The sequence below is a fragment of the Hemicordylus capensis genome, chromosome 6, assembly GCF_027244095.1.
Source record: "Hemicordylus capensis ecotype Gifberg chromosome 6, rHemCap1.1.pri, whole genome shotgun sequence".
In the NCBI taxonomy this organism is placed as follows: Eukaryota; Metazoa; Chordata; class Lepidosauria; order Squamata; family Cordylidae; genus Hemicordylus; species Hemicordylus capensis.
The window spans coordinates 33854265-33870926 of NC_069662.1; the positions used below are offsets into that span (position 1 = coordinate 33854265).

Here is a 16662-nt window from a genome sequence, read left to right on the forward strand (position 1 = left end):
AATATATTTGTGAGCATGACCCCACAATGTGTGATTTCTGGATTGGAGCCTTGCCTACTACAGTTTCCTGATAAAGATTGCAGTTAATTTAAATATCGGGGCGTGCTCCATGCCCTGGGGAGGGCCAGCCCCCTTCCACAACTGATTCCTGAAAGGTTGCCAGCAGCTTCTTCTCTGATCATACGCTTTGCAAGGAGTGTGAGGACAGGAAGGCAGCTGATCTGAGCCTTGGAAGGAGGTCAGGGAGAAGATCAGAGGTGGAGGACCATCCCAAAGGAGCTCTTTGCTAAGCAGCGGCTACAACAAAGAGCTGCTGAGATGGTGGCGGATAGCAGGAAACACATGAGGTGCTTGGGAGCATCTTTTTGCCCCACGGCCATCCCGATAATAAGCTGCTTGAAGTGGCTACTGCCTCACCTTGCCTCATGAAAGGACTGCCCCATCTCTGAGGAAAGCCTAAGGATGGTGCTACCCTAGGCTTTGCCAGCATGACTCTCAGGCTTCCCTTACCACCACCACCACCACATGAGGCAATAGGAGAATGCCTCCTGGGCTTCTGTAAGATTGTAGAGGCACCTTGAGCTCTGGGTTTTCTTTAGGGCAGCTGCTGGGTGTGAGGCATTGCTTCTGACCTGGCAGGAGCCCTGAAATCAAGTGACAAAAAGCTTTTCACAGGGTGCTCATGGGTTCAGATCCTGCACCTGTTCTGGTGCTTGCTCATTCTCAAGAGAGCCAGAGTGGTGTAGTGATTAGAGTGCTGGACTAGGACCGGGGAGACCCGAGTTCAAATCCCCCTTCAGCCAGTCACTTCTCTCTCAGCCTAGCCTACTTCATTGCTTGCTGTGTGGCTGTGGTTTTATGCATGACCAAGGAAATTTGGTCTTGGTGCTGAGGACACATAGGAACTGAGAGTATTGGGATAAATAATGTGTTCAGGAGAGTGGAAGATTGGGGAGGGTCTGGGCGCAGTGATTTCTCAGGTAGAGGGCATGTTGTCCAAGAACTGGGTTCTTGCCTGGTGTGCGTTGAGCCAATAAAACACACCAATGGTGGAGATCTAGAAATCAGCTTTTATTCTGCAGAATAAATGGTGCTAAAGGGAATGATTTCCAAAGCAAAAAGCACACCCGGAAAATTCAGCATCAGCATTATATAGGAGAAGCTACACAAAGTTTCAGCTTCATCATATTCTGTTAGTCCCCCTCCCTTTCTGCTAGTCTTGAAGCACTTAGATAAATGTAGGCAAACATTCTCCAGGATACACTATCCCTCCGAGCTTTTAGCATAACCTTTCCCCTCATACTGTTAGCTCTTGCATTTACAGAACAAGGAACCATTTTCTTCCTTCTTTCTCATGGGAACAGAGGTGATTCATACACCTAATGGTTAATTGGCAAGCTAGAAGCTATGCAGGCTTAGCTGACAGCTATGTAAGCGCTTTAGCTTAGTAACTTCACATACAAAAGGGGCAAAATGGCTGTACTCTGGCCCATCAGGCAGAGGGAGATATTAATTAATTAAATTAATTCATTAATTACATTTGTATCCCGTTCTTCCTCCAAAGAGCCCAGACATGGTACATGATTATGTTTATCCTAACAACAACCCTGTGAGGTAGGTTAGGCTGAGAGAAGCATGACTGGCCCAGAATCACATACGGCAGTGGGGCAGGCCGTTACAGAGGAAAGCGGTACAGACAACAGAGGTCTGTTCCTTTTTCTGGCTCTTCACCCAATCCTGCATCCCTAGGGAGCTCTGGGGACACTCTCTCAAGGATTAAGGTGCTGCTACTGAATGCCAGGTCAGTAAATGGTAAAACTTCTCTCATCCATGATTTGATTGTGCATAAGCACACTTGCTATGTGTGATGGAGACCTGGTTGCATGGGCTGGGTGGGATTGGTCTCTCTCAGCTTTGTCCTCCAGGCTTCCACATCTTGCAGCAGCCCCGCTTCGAGGGTTGGAGAGGGGGCTTAGTAGTCATTGATCATGAGACCTTTCCCCTTTCCAGGTGCCCAGTTAGGCAATCTCCAGGTTTCAAGTCTTTGTCCTTGAGGGTGGGCCTCCGAGATAGGCTGGGGATTCTGGTGATGCACCGAACACTCCTCTGCACTGCACTTCAGTCTCTCTACCTGAGCTGGCAGGGGAGGTCTCAAAGTTAGAATTGGGTTCCCCCAAACTTATGGTCTTGGGGGACTTCAATGTCCATGCTGAGGCCCCCCCTAGTAGGGACCACTCAGAACTTCATGGCCTCCATGGCAACCATGGGCCTATCTCAATTGGTATCGGGCCGGACCCACGTGGCAGAGCATACTTTGGATCTGGTTTTGATTCAAGGAATAAATGATCTGGAGGTGGGGGAGTTGGAAATATCTCTTTTGCCATGGACAGATCATTATCTGGTGGGGTTTAGTTTGACTGCTTTGTCTACCCTCTGCAGGGGTGCTGGACCAATTAGAATGATCCACCCCGGAGGCTTATGGATCTGTTCAGTTTCCAGACAGCCCTCGGGAAGTTTCCAGTGTCCAGAGCTGGTGACTCTGTAGAGGCCCTGGTGAATCTCTAGAACGTGGAGACAGTCCAGGCTACTGACACAGCTGCTCCTAAACACCCTCTCTGGCTTGGTGGAGCCCGTTCTGCTCCTTGATTTTCTGAAGAGCTTAGGGCAATGAAACAACTCGAACAACCGGCTGGAACGACACTGGTGGAAGACTCATGACAAATCCTATCAAACACGGGCTAGAACCAATTTTCGGGACTACTCCATGGTGGTGGTGCTGGGCAGCAGTGAAGAAACGTATTTTTTCCGTGTCCATTTCATCTGCTCAGTGCAGGCCAGCAGAGCTTTATTGTGTAGTAAAGTTATTGCTTCACACATCCCCATGTGTAATGGGGAATGAACCATCTATTGCCTGCTGTGACCAGTTTGCATGCCACGTTGCTGATGAAGTCACTCACATCCATGCAAACTTGGACAACAGGTTTGTGGCAGTTCCAGCAGACGTGCCTTGGGTACCGTCTGGTCCTGTTGTGCTGGATTCTTTTCAGTCGGTACAGCCTGAAGATGCGGATAAGATCCTGAGCAGTGTGCGGGCAAGGTCATGCACTCTAGACCCTTGCCCTTCATAGCTAATAAAATCTGCCAGGGAAGGTACAGGCAGGTGGATGGGGGCTAAAATCAATGCTTCATTAAGGGAGGGCAGGATGCCATCATGCCTCAAGAAGGAGGAGGTGAGACCACTATTAAAAAAGCCTTCACTTCATCCCTCCAATGTGAACAATTACAGACGTGTTTCTAACCTCCCCTTTTGAGGAAAGGTGATAAAGCGTGTGGTGGCATCTCAACTGCAGACGATCTTGGATGATATGGATTATCTAGATCCCTTTTGATCTGGCTTCCGTCCTGGATATGGGACTGAAACTGCCTTGGTCGCCCTAGAGGATGACCTACGCCAGGAGCCTGACAGGGGGAGTGCGTCCCTGCTGGTTCTGCTGAACCTCTCAGTGGTATCTAAAACCATCAACCATGGTATCCTTCTAGAACGCCTCTTGAGTATGGGGATTGGAGACACTGCTTTTGAGTGACTTCAGTCCTTTCTTGGGGGAAGGGTCACGAATGTGGTGCTGGGTGACTTCTTCTTCTTCTTCTTTACATTTTATATCTTGCTCTTTCTCCAAGGAGCCCAGAGCGGTGTACTACATACTTAGGTTGCTCCTCACAACACCCCTGTGAAGTAGGTTAGGCTGAGAGAGAAGTGACTGGCCCAGAGTCACCCAGCTAGTATCATAGTTGAATGGGGATTAGAACTTGGGTCTCCCCGGGCCTAGTCCAGCACTCTAACCACTACACCATGCTGGCCTGACAGGGGGAGTGCGTCCCTGCTGGTTCTGCTGAACCTCTCAGTGGTATCCAAAACTATCAACCATGGTATCTTTCTAGAACACCTCTTGAGTATGGGGATTGGAGGCACCGCTTTTGGGTGACTTCAGTCCTTTCTTGGGGGAAGGGTCAAGAATGTGGTGCTGGGTGATGACTTCTTCTTCTTCTTCTTCTTCTTCTTTTTTTACATTTTATATCTTGCTCTTTCTCCAAGGAGCCCAGAGCGGTATACTACATACTTAGGTTGCTCCTCACAACACCCCTGTGAAGTAGGTTAGGCTGAGAGAGAAGTGACTGGCCCAGAGTCACCCAGCTAGTATCATAGTTGAATGGGGATTAGAACTCGGGTCTCCCCGGTCCTAGTCCAGCACTCTAACCACTACACCATGCTGGCCTACTACTGCTTGACTCCTTAGCCATTGGATTGTGGAGTGCTGCAGGGTTCGGTCTTATCCCCCATGCTGTTCAACATGGACATTAAACCACTGGGAGAGGCCATCCAGGGACTTGGAATGCATTGTCAGCAATATGCAGATGACTCTCAGCTCCATCAGCAATTCTGCTCCAATTTTTCTGCTCCAAAGGAGGAGAAGTTATTCCAACAGCTCTAAAGCTGTTCACTGCCAAACCTCTGGCCCAGCTTCTATACGATGCAAAACTGGGCCCCTTTTCCAACTACAGATCACTGGAAAGTGTCCAATCTAAGCATATAAGAGCTGTATTCAGGGACCCCAGATGTATTTCTAATGCTGCACTAAGGTTAGAACCAGCCTTACAGAGGATGGAATCCAAAGAATGGATTTCAATTTTCAACTACTGGCTTAAGATCATTTTTTTCCCCTTCACAGTATGAGATGATGCCTTTCAGCATGTTCCTGCTGAAACTCTGCTACTCGATATCGGTATTTCCCATAGTCTGGGAAACATACCAGTGGGGATTCAAACCAGCAGCCTCTTGCTCCCTAGGCAAGTTACTTCCCCGCTGCACCATTAGGTCTTATTACTCCCTTGTTATTACAATACCCTGGCCAGACTGATGAATTTTATGTCACATTTCTCCCTGCAGACAATAAATGTTCTGTCACACTCAAGATAGCTAAATTTTGTGCAGCCACTGTTAAGATCCGCCCTTTAGATCTTACCATAAAAGGTTTACTTTGTTGGTGTATTGTAGGATAGATTTCTTATCTGAATGTTGTATAATTTGTTGTGTTTGTATCTATGATCATAATAAAGCTGTTCATTCGTTCGTTCATTCATTCATTCATTCATTCATTCATTCACACTCGGCTCGATCTCTCCTTATCACCTGATCCTAGGGAGGCAGTGGAGGACCTGAGTTGGGGCTTGGAGGCTGTGATGGGCTGGATGTGGGCTAGTAAACTGAGATCAAATTCAGATGAGGTGCTGTTGGTCAGTAGGAAAACCGATCGGGATGAAAGGATTCAACCAGTTCTGGATGGGGCTGCACTCCCCTTGAAAGAGCAAGTGTGTAGCTTGGGAGTACTGCTGGACCCGACTCTGCTTTTAGAAGCCCATCTGGAGGCAGTGGCACTGGCCAGAGATGCTTATGCACAGCTTCAGGCCTTCAGCTAGTGCGCCAGCTGCGTCACTTTCTCACAAAAGTAGATCTGGCCACAGTTACCCATGCCTGAGTCACATCATGGCTGCATTACTGTAACACGCACTACGTGAGGCTGCCCTTGAAAAATATTTGGAAACTGCAGCTAGTGCAAAATTGCGGGAGCTAGGATTTTATCCAGAACTGCGCGCTGGTATCATATTACACCCATTTTGAAAGAGCTGCACTGGTCTAACAATTTGATTCCGGATCCAATTCAAGGTGCTGGTATTGGTGCTTTAAAGCCCTTCATGTTTGGGCCCTGGATATCTAAGGACTGCCTGCTTCCAAGGGTTTCTGCCCACTTGACAAGATTTTCAGAGGGGGCTCTGCTCCACATGCTGACAGTGAGAGAGGCTCGGTTGTCAAGCACGCAGGACAGGGCCTTTTCAGTCATTGCCCCCAGGCTTTGGAATGTTCTCCTGGCTGGAATCTGCTCCTATGTTTAGTTTCTTAATACCTCTTTATTTGTTTTTTTTTTATTCTACCTACTGTCTCCAGATAACCTTTTGGGCTAAGCATTTTTACCACCAGGGGACTTTACTGTTAGCAGGGAGGAGTGGGCTCACACATCAAATTCCTGCCCCCACCCCATCAATTTGGCATCTCCTTCCTGCTCCAGCAAATGAACTTGTACTCTAGGTGACTGGTGCTATCTCCAGTACCCAAACAGGGAGTACAATTTTTGGAGGGGGCTTTGGTCCCTGACTCCCACCCTCGTCAACATACTCTCCAGCTGGCTTAGCAGGGAGGAGTAGGAGTGTGAAAAGTTTTGTACAGTAGGGAGATTTAATAAGGAACAGAGTTGTAGATATAGAGGGTGGGTGGGTGGTATGTATCAGTCCTCAACTATAGTTTGGGGAAGAGAGAGAGTCTTTTTCCTTTCTCCTCTAGGAACGTGCACGAACCGGTCCGGAGGCCATGTTAGAGACCTCCGAACCAGTTCGGAATTGGGCTGGTCCAGCGGTCTGGCACTGGAGGGGGGGGTCTTAGCTTTAAGGGTGGGGGGTAGTACTTACACCTCCCGCCGCTCTTCCCCCTCCGGCTCTCCACTCCTGTGCAAAGTTTTAGGGGCGGCAGCTTTCCTCTCTGCCACCCCTGGCCCCATCGTTGCCCAGAAAAAGGGGAAGTAGCCACCTCGCATGAGCCCATGACGGTGTGCACCCGTCACTGCCATGCGCGAGCACCTCACACATCACACATGCAATGTTGACGTGTGCGGCATGGGCGCGGCAGCGACAATGTGGGCACGCACCGCAACAGGCGCATGCGTGGCGGCAACTTCTCCTTTTTCCGGGCAATGATGGGGCCAGGGGCGGCAGGGAGGAACGCTGCCACCCCTAAAACTTTGCACAGGAGTGGAGAGCCGGAGGGGTAAGAGCGGCGAGAGGGGTAAGTACTACACCCCGCCCTTAAAGCTCGACACACACACCCCCAGTGCCGGACCGCGTCTCCGTCTTCTGTGCACATCCCTATTCTTGTCTTATTTTCCTAAGCCACCTAATAGTGCAGCGGGGAAATGACTTGTAAGCCTGAGGTGGCCGGTTCAAATCCTGGGGAAGCAGCAATATAGGAAGATGCTGCATCATCTCAAACTGTGTGGAAGGAGGCAATGGTCAACCCCTTCTGTATTCTACCAAAAGACCACCACAGGGCTCTGTGGTTGCCAGGATTCGGCAGCAACTCAGCAGCACACTTTACCTTATTTTATTATTTATTTATTTTATTTTGATACCGCCCTACCCAATTCGGCTCAGGGCGGTTATTTTCCTATACTTCCTTTCCTCCTCCCTTTTATCATCAGGGCTCTGTTCGTTCTCATTTTCCCTGCCCTATGTCATGTTTTCTCTCTTTCTTTTTCAGTTAGAAAAAGAGTGGGAGGTACTCGCAGAGTGGGGATGAGGCGAAGGGGGGGCGTGGGGGCTGTGCAGCTGGGACACAAACGCTTAGAAGAAACCCTCCTTTCTGCACGTGATCTCTCTGTCTTCCTTGCACACCTTTATAAAACGTCTGCAGGGGCAGGGCGGGGGGCGCATCTGTTTTTGGAGACAAGAAGTGTATCCTGCCAGGAATGTCTGCACTAGAAGCCACAAGCGCCCCAGGCCAGCAGCAGTCTGAACTGGCCTCGGCGAACTTGCCTGGCAATGCAGCAATTCTGCCCTCGGCGATAGCGAGTCCTTCCTGGACGGGCTGGCCCAGGGGCTGCTGGCTGGGCTCGGAGGAGGGATAAAAGACCCGCCAAGGGATGGAGTTGCTCCCAGCGCGCGTTTCAGCCCGAGAAGCCCAACATGAGCAGCGTGTGTCCTCGTGAGCCCTGCTTGGCGGCCCCGCGGCTGCTGCTGCCGCTCCTCCTCTTCCTGATGTTGGCCGTGTGCGGTAAGGCTGCGAGCCCCACAGTGGACGAGGGACTGGGCGAGGAAGAAGCAAAGCCGTCTTCAGCGGGGGGAGGGGTGTGCTCTCCTTACTTGGCAGTTTTCTCAGGTAGCTGGAGGAGAGCTAGCCTTGTGGTAATGTAAAATGTGCCGTCAAGTCGATTTCGACTCCTGGTGCCCACAGAGCCCTGTGGGGGGGGGGGTTTTGGTAGAATACAGGAGGGGTTTGCCATTTCCCCCTCCCTCTCAGTGTTAGATGATGCTTTTCACCATCTTCCTATATTGCTGCTGCCCAATAAAGGAGTTTCCCATAGTCTGGGAAACATACCAGCAAGGATTCGAACCGGCAACTTTCTGCTTGTTAGTCAAGCGTTTCCCTGCTGCGCCACTCAAGATGGTCTTGTGGTAGCAGCCATGAATTGTCCCCTTTACTAAGTAGGGTCTGTCCTGGTTGCATTTGAATGGGGAATGATATGTGAGAGAGATTGGGGCTGCTGTGGGAAGAGCATCCTGCATGCAGAGGGTTCCCAGTTCCCTCCCTGGCATCTCCAAAATGGAGCGGAGAGAGACTCCAGCCTGCAACCTTGGAGGAGCTGCTGACAGTCTGTGTAGACAGTACTGAGCTAGATGTTCCTATGTTCCATACTTATTTTGCCCATGTTGTTGTTTAGCATGTTTGTATATCACTCCAAGCTTTCAGCTTTGGGCAGTTTACAACAAAGATAAGATCACTTATAACAAGAATTAAAACATGGAAAACAGTTTTACAACAACCACAGTTGTACACATCATCTATATAAAAGTCTGGATGGACAGATCTGTCTTGGCAATCCTTCTGAAAGCTGTCAAAGATGGGGAGGCTCTGTTTCCGCAGGGAGCGCATTCCCAAGCCTCAGGCTGACAACAGAAATGGCTTCTTGTTGGAAATTGCTGTGGGGTTTCTAAAACTGTGCCTTTGTCCCTGGAAGCCCCATTGACCTAGAACTCTTTCCATCAAATGCTGGGTGGGTGGACAGGATGTGAGAAAAGTGCACTTTACAGATGCTTGGAGGAACTGTTGCTATTATGTCCTCACATCGAGCAGTGCCATTCCGAAGATGAAACCTCAGGATGGATGGATGGGAGAAAGATGGGCCAAAATAAGGCCTGTGCCTTTAAGAGCTGAGGCAGTGGGCACCAGTGCTGAACCTCTAAATCAAGGAGCTAAGTGCCTTCTAAGCCACCTTAAGTGGCACTGTGGGGAAATGCTTGACTAACAAGCAGAAGGTTGCCAGTTCAAATTCCTGCTGGTACTATATTGGGCAGCAGTGATATAGGAAGATGCTGAAAGGCATCATCTCACACTGTGCAGGAGAAGGCAATGGTAAACCCCTCCTGTATTCTACCAAAGAAAACTACAGGGCTCCGTGGGCTCCAGGAGTCGAAATCAACTTGATGACACACTTTACTTTAAGTGCCTTCTGCCATGGAAACCCTTAGGTCTGTGGGGAGATGCAGGGAGAGAATGGTTAAGGTTTCTATGGCCCTATTTAGACATGCTGTAAGTACATACAGGTTCTGGACACGTGCATGTTTTTGGTGTGAATAATTATGCATGCATTTATTTTAATTGTCAATCTTTATTGCAGTCATTGATCAAAGAAAAAAATAAAAGGACAAATAGAAGACATTTAAAACAAGCAAAGTATTAAAGTAAGATAAAAATTCATAGTAAAATAAAGAATAAAAAATCATAGTCAAATAGCAATTAACATTAACATTCATAATTTCTGGGTATTCAGGTTACGAGACAATCCCCCACTAATTATCTGTTCCAACTAACTGTGCCCAAATTTCGTAGAGCCATTACTCTAGCTCGTTGCAATGCTTTGTGCATGGCAATGCTAGAAGGCAGATATTATAGTATCCCTTGGGAAGATCGTGTATGTCCTTGTGGAACAGGGAAGATCAAAGATATGACTCATGGTCTCTTATATTGCCAGCTTTACAGAGATAGCAGATCTAAGCTTATTTCCCCAGAACTTGCTTCGTATCCAGACCTTGATCATAATTCTTATTTAACCCTTCTTTTAGCTGATCAGAATGAAGCCAGATTATACAAGGTGGCCAAATTTTGTTATATTGCCCATTGTCGACTGGAAGTTATTAATAACAGATAGTTAGCAGAAGGGTATGCATAATACTGAGAATGAGTATTTGTGCTATATCTGATGAGCTTGTAACATTGTCTTGTGGCCAATAGACTCAGTACTAGTGCTATAATTAGTCAGCTGCTTCTATTAATGTTAATGTTAATTGCTATTTTACTATGAATTTTTATCTTACTTTATTATTTTGTTTTTTAAAAATTTCTTCAATTTGTCCTTTTATTTTTTCCCTTTGGTCAATGACTGTACTAAAGATTGACACACATTTTAATTGTACAAGCCCCTCAAATGGAGGGTACAGATTACTATACTACTGTAAACCCTGTTCAGACATTAGGCTGGTGCAGATTAACATGGCCGCCAACCGGCCCCCTACACACAATGAAGGCTGGGATGCATTGAGAATGTGCTTGCCCGATTGTCACTCAAGGAGATGCCAACATGTCCCTGGCATGTCCTTTAATTACATATAAGGGATGTGCAAACCCAGGGTGTTGGAGCGCTTGTAGGGGACGATTGGAATAAATTTTCCTCACATGTGATTCAAGGTCATGCCAAGAACACACTGGCAGTTCCTTGACAGATGTGGCCTTTGTGTCACATTCCACCTCTCATCACATGTAGGGCTCCAGTGGGGACTGTGCAGGGGTATTGCAAGCTGAGTGGCAGCAGCCCAGAGACTGATCTCCACATGCCCCACTCCCCCAGCACCACACTGACCGCACCCCTTTGTCCTGCATCATGTTTTCCCAAGGTGTATGTGGCTGGCGCTGGGAAGGAATGTGCACTACCCAGACTCTGGCGCTTTCCAGATTACCTGCTCAAGGGCGGTATAATGCTTCAGTTTGGGCAGATCGGATTCAAAATATAAATAAAGGCTGTTGCGCAAAGCTACCAGCAGGCAGAGCAGAGCAGTCTTGCGAAAACTCCACAATTGGAAAAGACAGCTATGTTTTTCACTGCACATACATTATAGCACTTTATATCAGCCATTAAATCTGATACAAGGCATCCGAAATGCGGACAGCACTCTACTGACAGCATAAGGTCTACAGTGTCGCAACACAGGAAGTGTGGAAACTCACGTAGCAGATACGTCGTGACCCCGTTGTAGGGTCTAATCTGGAAAGCGCCTCTCTGAGGGAAGTCAAGTTTCTACCCGCCCTTCCAAGCTTGGAGACAGATTATCATTTTTGTTCCAGAGTATCACAGGTGTTATGATATAGGCACTGCTGCCTAGGATGTGCACACTTGTGTCAGAGCTACTCACTCCCACTTTCTCACTTCTCCCTAACCATTCCAGACGTAAATCCGAAAGAGCCATGTAGCTTTCCTTTCATCTTCAAAGGCAAATCTTACTCTCATTGTACAACGGATGGATCAGTCTTCGCCTGGCTCTGGTGCTCTCTTACCAGCAACTATGATGTGGATAACAAGTGGAGATATTGTGAACCTTTAGGTACGAAAATCAAATGCAAATGCAGGCAAAGCTTGCTGGCTTCCAGGAATATTAGGAGCCTTGCATGGATGAGAAGAGTAGAAAGATGGCAGTAGGGTATGATGCATTAGAAGCAGCCTTCATTTTCATCCAGACTTTGGCACTTTCCAGTTTACCCGCTCAATGGCAGTAAAATGCTTCAGTTTGGGCAGATCACATTCAAAACATAAATGAAGGCTGTTGTGCAAAGCTACCAGCAGGTGGAGCAGTCTTGCGAAAACTCCACAACTGGAAAATACCGCTATTTTTTTTCGCTGAACATACGTTAAAGCACTTTATATCAATAGCAATAGCAATAGCAATAGCACTTACATTTATATACCGCTCTATAGCCGAAGCTCTCTAACCGGTTTACAATGATTTAGCATATTGCCCCCAACATTCTGGGTACTCATTTTACCGACCTAGGAAGGATGGAAGGCTGAGTCAACCTTGAGCCCCTGGTCAGGATCGAACTTGTAACCTTCTGGTTACAGGGCGGCAGTTTTTACCACTGCGCCACCAGGGGCTCTTATCAGCCATTAAAGCATAAACAAGGCATCCAAAATGTGGACAGCACTCTACTGACAGCATAAGGACTGCGGTGTCACAAAACAGGAAGTGCGGAAACTCACATAGCAGATACGTTGTGACCCCGTTGTAGGGTCTAATCTGGAAAGTGCCTCTCTCTGTGGGAAGTCAGGTTCCTACCCGCCCTTCCAAGCTTGGAGACAGATTATCATTTTTGTTCCAGAGTATCACAGGTGTTATTATATAGGCACTGCTGCCTAGGATGTGCACATATAGGAACATAGGAAACTGCCATATACTGAGTCAGACCATTGGTCTAGCTAGCTCAGTATTGTCTTCACAGACTAGCAGGAGCTTCTCCAAGGTTGCAGGCAGGAATCTCTCTCAGCCCTATCTTGGAGAAGCAAGGGAGGGAACTTGAAACCTTCTGCTCTTCTCAGAGCAGCTCCATCCCGAGGGGAATATTTTTCAGTGCTCACACTTCTGGTCCCCCATTCTGATGCAACCAGGGTGGACCCCGCTTAGCTATGGGGCCAAGTCATGCTTGCTACCACAAGACTAGCTCTCCTCTCCTTGTGCCAGACGTACTCACTCCCACTTTCTCACTTCTCCCTAACTATTCCAGTCGCAGATATGAATATGCCATGTAGCTTTCCTTTCATCTACGGAGGCAACTCTTACTCTCAATGTACAACGGATGGATCAGTCTTCTCCAGGTTCTGGTGCTCTCTTACCAGCAATTATGATGTGGACTTCCTGTGGAGATATTGTGAGCCTTCAGGTAGGAAAATCAGATGGAAGTGCAGGCAAAGCTTGCTGGTGCTTCCAGGAATATTTGGAGGCTTGCATGTATGAGAAGAAGAGTGGAAAAATGGCAGTAGGGTATGATACATTGCAAGCAGCCTTCATTTTTCCAGTTAATTGATCAGTCCTTATGCACAATCTGTGCATTATGTCTGCACCAGAGGCGTAACTAGGGAAAACGGCGCCCGGGGCAAGCACTGAAATGGCGCTCCCCCCGCCCCCCCCGCCCCCACATACTACATTATACTTAGGTTTTTCCTAACAAGCGCCCGCCGCCGCCAAGCCAGGCCACTGACTGGCCCAGGTGCCAGCAAAGCAATGGGGGGGTGCGGGCGGCGCGGAAGGGACCGCTCGTGGGGGAGGGGGCGCCGACGCGCTCCCTTGACTGCTGCAGCGCTGCTGCACTGAGCAGGAAACATTTGTATTAACAAAAAATAAAAAATAATAAAAATAAAATTTTGTCATGGCAGCGCCCCCCCACGTGACCAGAAAAGATGGCGCCCAGGGCACGTGCCCCCCCTGCCCCCCCTATAGTTACGCCTCTGGTCTGCACTTATATTGCACCACTTTCTCCCTCGTTTGATTCTCAACAGATTTACAAGAACAACAGCAAGAACAACAAAAGCTGTAATAAAGACTGTGGAGGCATACACTCACCAGCAAAGTAAGTGTATTTCATAGCTGCCATTATTCCATCCTTTTTGTTTGTCTCTTTTGGCCATCATGTCTACATGTACAGTACAGACATCTGGGATTCCTACTGGTATTTTTAATCATGCTGTGATACTTAGGGTGTCCGTGTACAATGAATGGCAAAAGGTTTTTGCAGGAAGAAATTAGTGATAGGCAAACTCTCTTACGAACGCGATTCTGATTGGCAAAGATCAAGCTAGGAGGAGGGGAGAGTGATCTTGTGGGAGCTGGGTAGGATGGGCATGGCCAACCCACATTTTGTCCCAAGCTTTTTATCAAGAGAGGATGAAAAGCCATCCTACCCAGTGATCACTCTCCTCTCCTCCTTCCTTGATCTTTGCAAAGACACAACTGCCAATCAGGAATGCATGTGGCTCTTCTACGCTGACTAGACAATCCTCTTACCCTGAGTTTTTATTGTGAGAACACACCTTGTAAATAAATAAATAATACAATAGAAATTGAGTTGCGTGTTTTTTTCCTGAGTCCAGATCCAAAATCTGGACCCTCTGGCACCCCTGACAATATAGTGGGGAGTGCAACAGGGTCTGAATGTCTCCCTTGCCTCCTGTGAGCTCATGGACCTTGCCTTGCCACCCTTTTACTTTGATGGCAGCAGCACCATGAAGATAGCTCTCTCCCAGGCCTCCCTCCCTGTTTGGGCCTCTGAATGCTGTAGTGGCAGCACCCCAGGCATGAGGGACTCTTGGAAATGTGTCAAGGGTGCCTGAGTCTGTAATATGCCGGGTGCCCCCAAAATATATATATTTCTTGAGATCTGAGCCTACCGGATAGGTCCATCAATTTATGTAGGTTAAGTAGGTTATCTATTTCTCTTTTGGGAGCCAAAGATCATTGTGGCTAGGAATTATGGGAGTTATAGTCCAACAACATCTGAAGATTTGGGGAACCTTTGTCATACTTATATCCTATCATACTATATCATATGTATCAGTAGCTAATATATATGAAGCCGAACCCTTCTGTTGAGTGCTTTGAGCTACTGATTTAATTGAACTGGTTTCATGCCTTGTCAGACATGTTTTTGTGATCCTCTTTCCAGATTTCCAGTGTACCAAACCTGATCGACCAATGTTCTGAACATGCATATGTGATTCCTCAATATGCTAATTCATCGGTGGAATGTGACCAGTGTTTCTCTAGTTTTACTTTCTCCGGGCTATGCCTCAACTAGGAATAAGGTTTTTCTCCTACACTGTCAGCTTCAGATGCTGTTCATTTCTTCCCTTCAATTTCATATGGGTCCTACTCCTTGCAAATGCTTCATCTCCAACATCTATAAACAGCTCAGAAGCAAAAGCCCCAGTTTTACTCCAGATTTCTTAACTGATTTATGGGGGGGGGACCCCATCTCTTCTTCTCTTATTTTCCTGCACACCCACATGAATACTCTTCTTACAAGGAGTTGCATGCTTCTGGTTTGTACACAGTAGAATTGATCACACAACCCTAAACAGGATCAGAGGAAATCCAGGTAGGAGGAGGGGAAAGTAATGATCTGGGAGCCAGGAGCTAGGTAGGATGGTCATCGCCAACCCACATTCTGTCCCCAGCATTGAACTGAGGGTGAATGAAAAGGTATCCTGTTCCACTCCCAGTTCCAGACGTTCACTCTCCCCTCCTCTTACTTATTTTTGCAAAGACATGACTGCTGAATGGGGCTGTGCATGGCTCTCCTATCCAGACTGGGCATTCCTTCTACCCTGTTTAGGGTTGTTTGAAGAAGCCTAGTAGCTGACAGCCTGACTAATGGGGCAAGAGTGTTGTCCAGACTAGGGAATATATCCTCAGGGATGTATGATATTTTCAGGTGGTGCAGGCAGCTGCAGAAGAAGGGGGAGATCCTTTTTCCTTAGTCTGGAACACTGTTGCCCCAGTGTTTCGTTAGAATGCCAGCCAGCATCTCCCAGTTGTGTGCATCCCATGTTTTCGCCACCTTAATATATAATGTTGTATTATCCTCTACATCAAAGATAATCTGATGTTTCCAGTCCTTATGGCTATGTGGAAGAGCTTAAGAATGATAAGCCAGTGCCTAGTGAAATGTTAGAAGGTGGGGTGGGATAAGGGAATGGCTCAGTCTTATGGAGAGAGGAGTGCCACATCCCCAAATCTTATCTTTATCGATGGCTGCTGTTCTCTGGCTTTTGCTTGTTGGAATGAAATATTTGAAGGCAAAAGGTTCCGCTGGGATTGACTCCGAAATAATTCAGTGAGGCTGAAAAGGTGGTACTGTGTAATCCAGGCTGAGTAAAAACTGAGGAGGTTATTTATTGTATACTAGGTACCTGCATAACTGGCTCTCCTGTACCACTATAGGATCTTAAACTTCAATGGAGTAAGGTTATCTTAAGTATGAGTGATATAATTTTAACTGATGTACTATACACACACATGGGTAATTGGCAGATGATTGTGGTGAATGACTGATCACATCCTTTTAATGGCATTCTCATTTAATGTTCAATGGCTGTATAATTTTTGGAGACTGGATAAACTTTTAAAGCTGTAGATGAAGCATTGATTGCTGATGATGTGGTAAATTCTGCCCATTCTCTCTTGTAGAGATTAAATTGATTACTTTCTTTGCCTTAATTAAGCCTATCTTTGCATACAAATATGAGGCTGGCTTTATGATCTGTGAACCCAAGTGATGAAGAGGAAAATTTCCACCAGAGTCATAGGGAACAATGCTGCCAGTAACTATGAGTTCTGGAATACTCCTGCAGATGACTTATCAGGAATTCTAACCTCCATTCGTTCCATAAATATGCCTAATCTTCAGCTCCATTATGCATATTCATAATGCTTGTTCATCTCACCTCAGAAATCTGGCCTTGGATTTCTGGACAATTTCCCATTGTGTACACAGAAAACCTCTCTCTATGCTGTCATGATAATGCAATTTTTGCAAACTTTATAAAGCCTGTGATCAGCTGTGTAGAAACCAAGAAGTTGCTGCCTTATTCTTCTGGGAGACCATATAGACAATATAGGGACATAGAAAGCTGCCTTATACCAAGTCAGTCCTTTGATCCATTTAATTCAGTCTTGTCTAAAGGGCAACCATTATTACACCGGAATGATTGAACGCATGTCTCTGAGGTAAATAGGAAA

General features: G+C 47.1%; 1 protein-coding gene across 1 annotated transcript; it reads left to right on the forward strand.

The window, feature by feature from the left end:
* The first annotated feature begins 7656 nt into the window (after positions 1 to 7656).
* Positions 7657 to 16140, forward strand: LOC128330338 (seminal plasma protein HSP-1-like). The gene is made up of 5 exons (XM_053263029.1): positions 7657 to 7876; positions 11323 to 11478; positions 12653 to 12808; positions 13425 to 13495; positions 14588 to 16140. Exons 1-4 carry the CDS (start codon positions 7789 to 7791, stop codon positions 13460 to 13462), a joined length of 438 nt encoding a protein of 145 aa, XP_053119004.1. The 5' UTR covers positions 7657 to 7788; the 3' UTR covers positions 13463 to 13495; positions 14588 to 16140.
* The last annotated feature ends 522 nt before the right edge of the window (positions 16141 to 16662 follow it).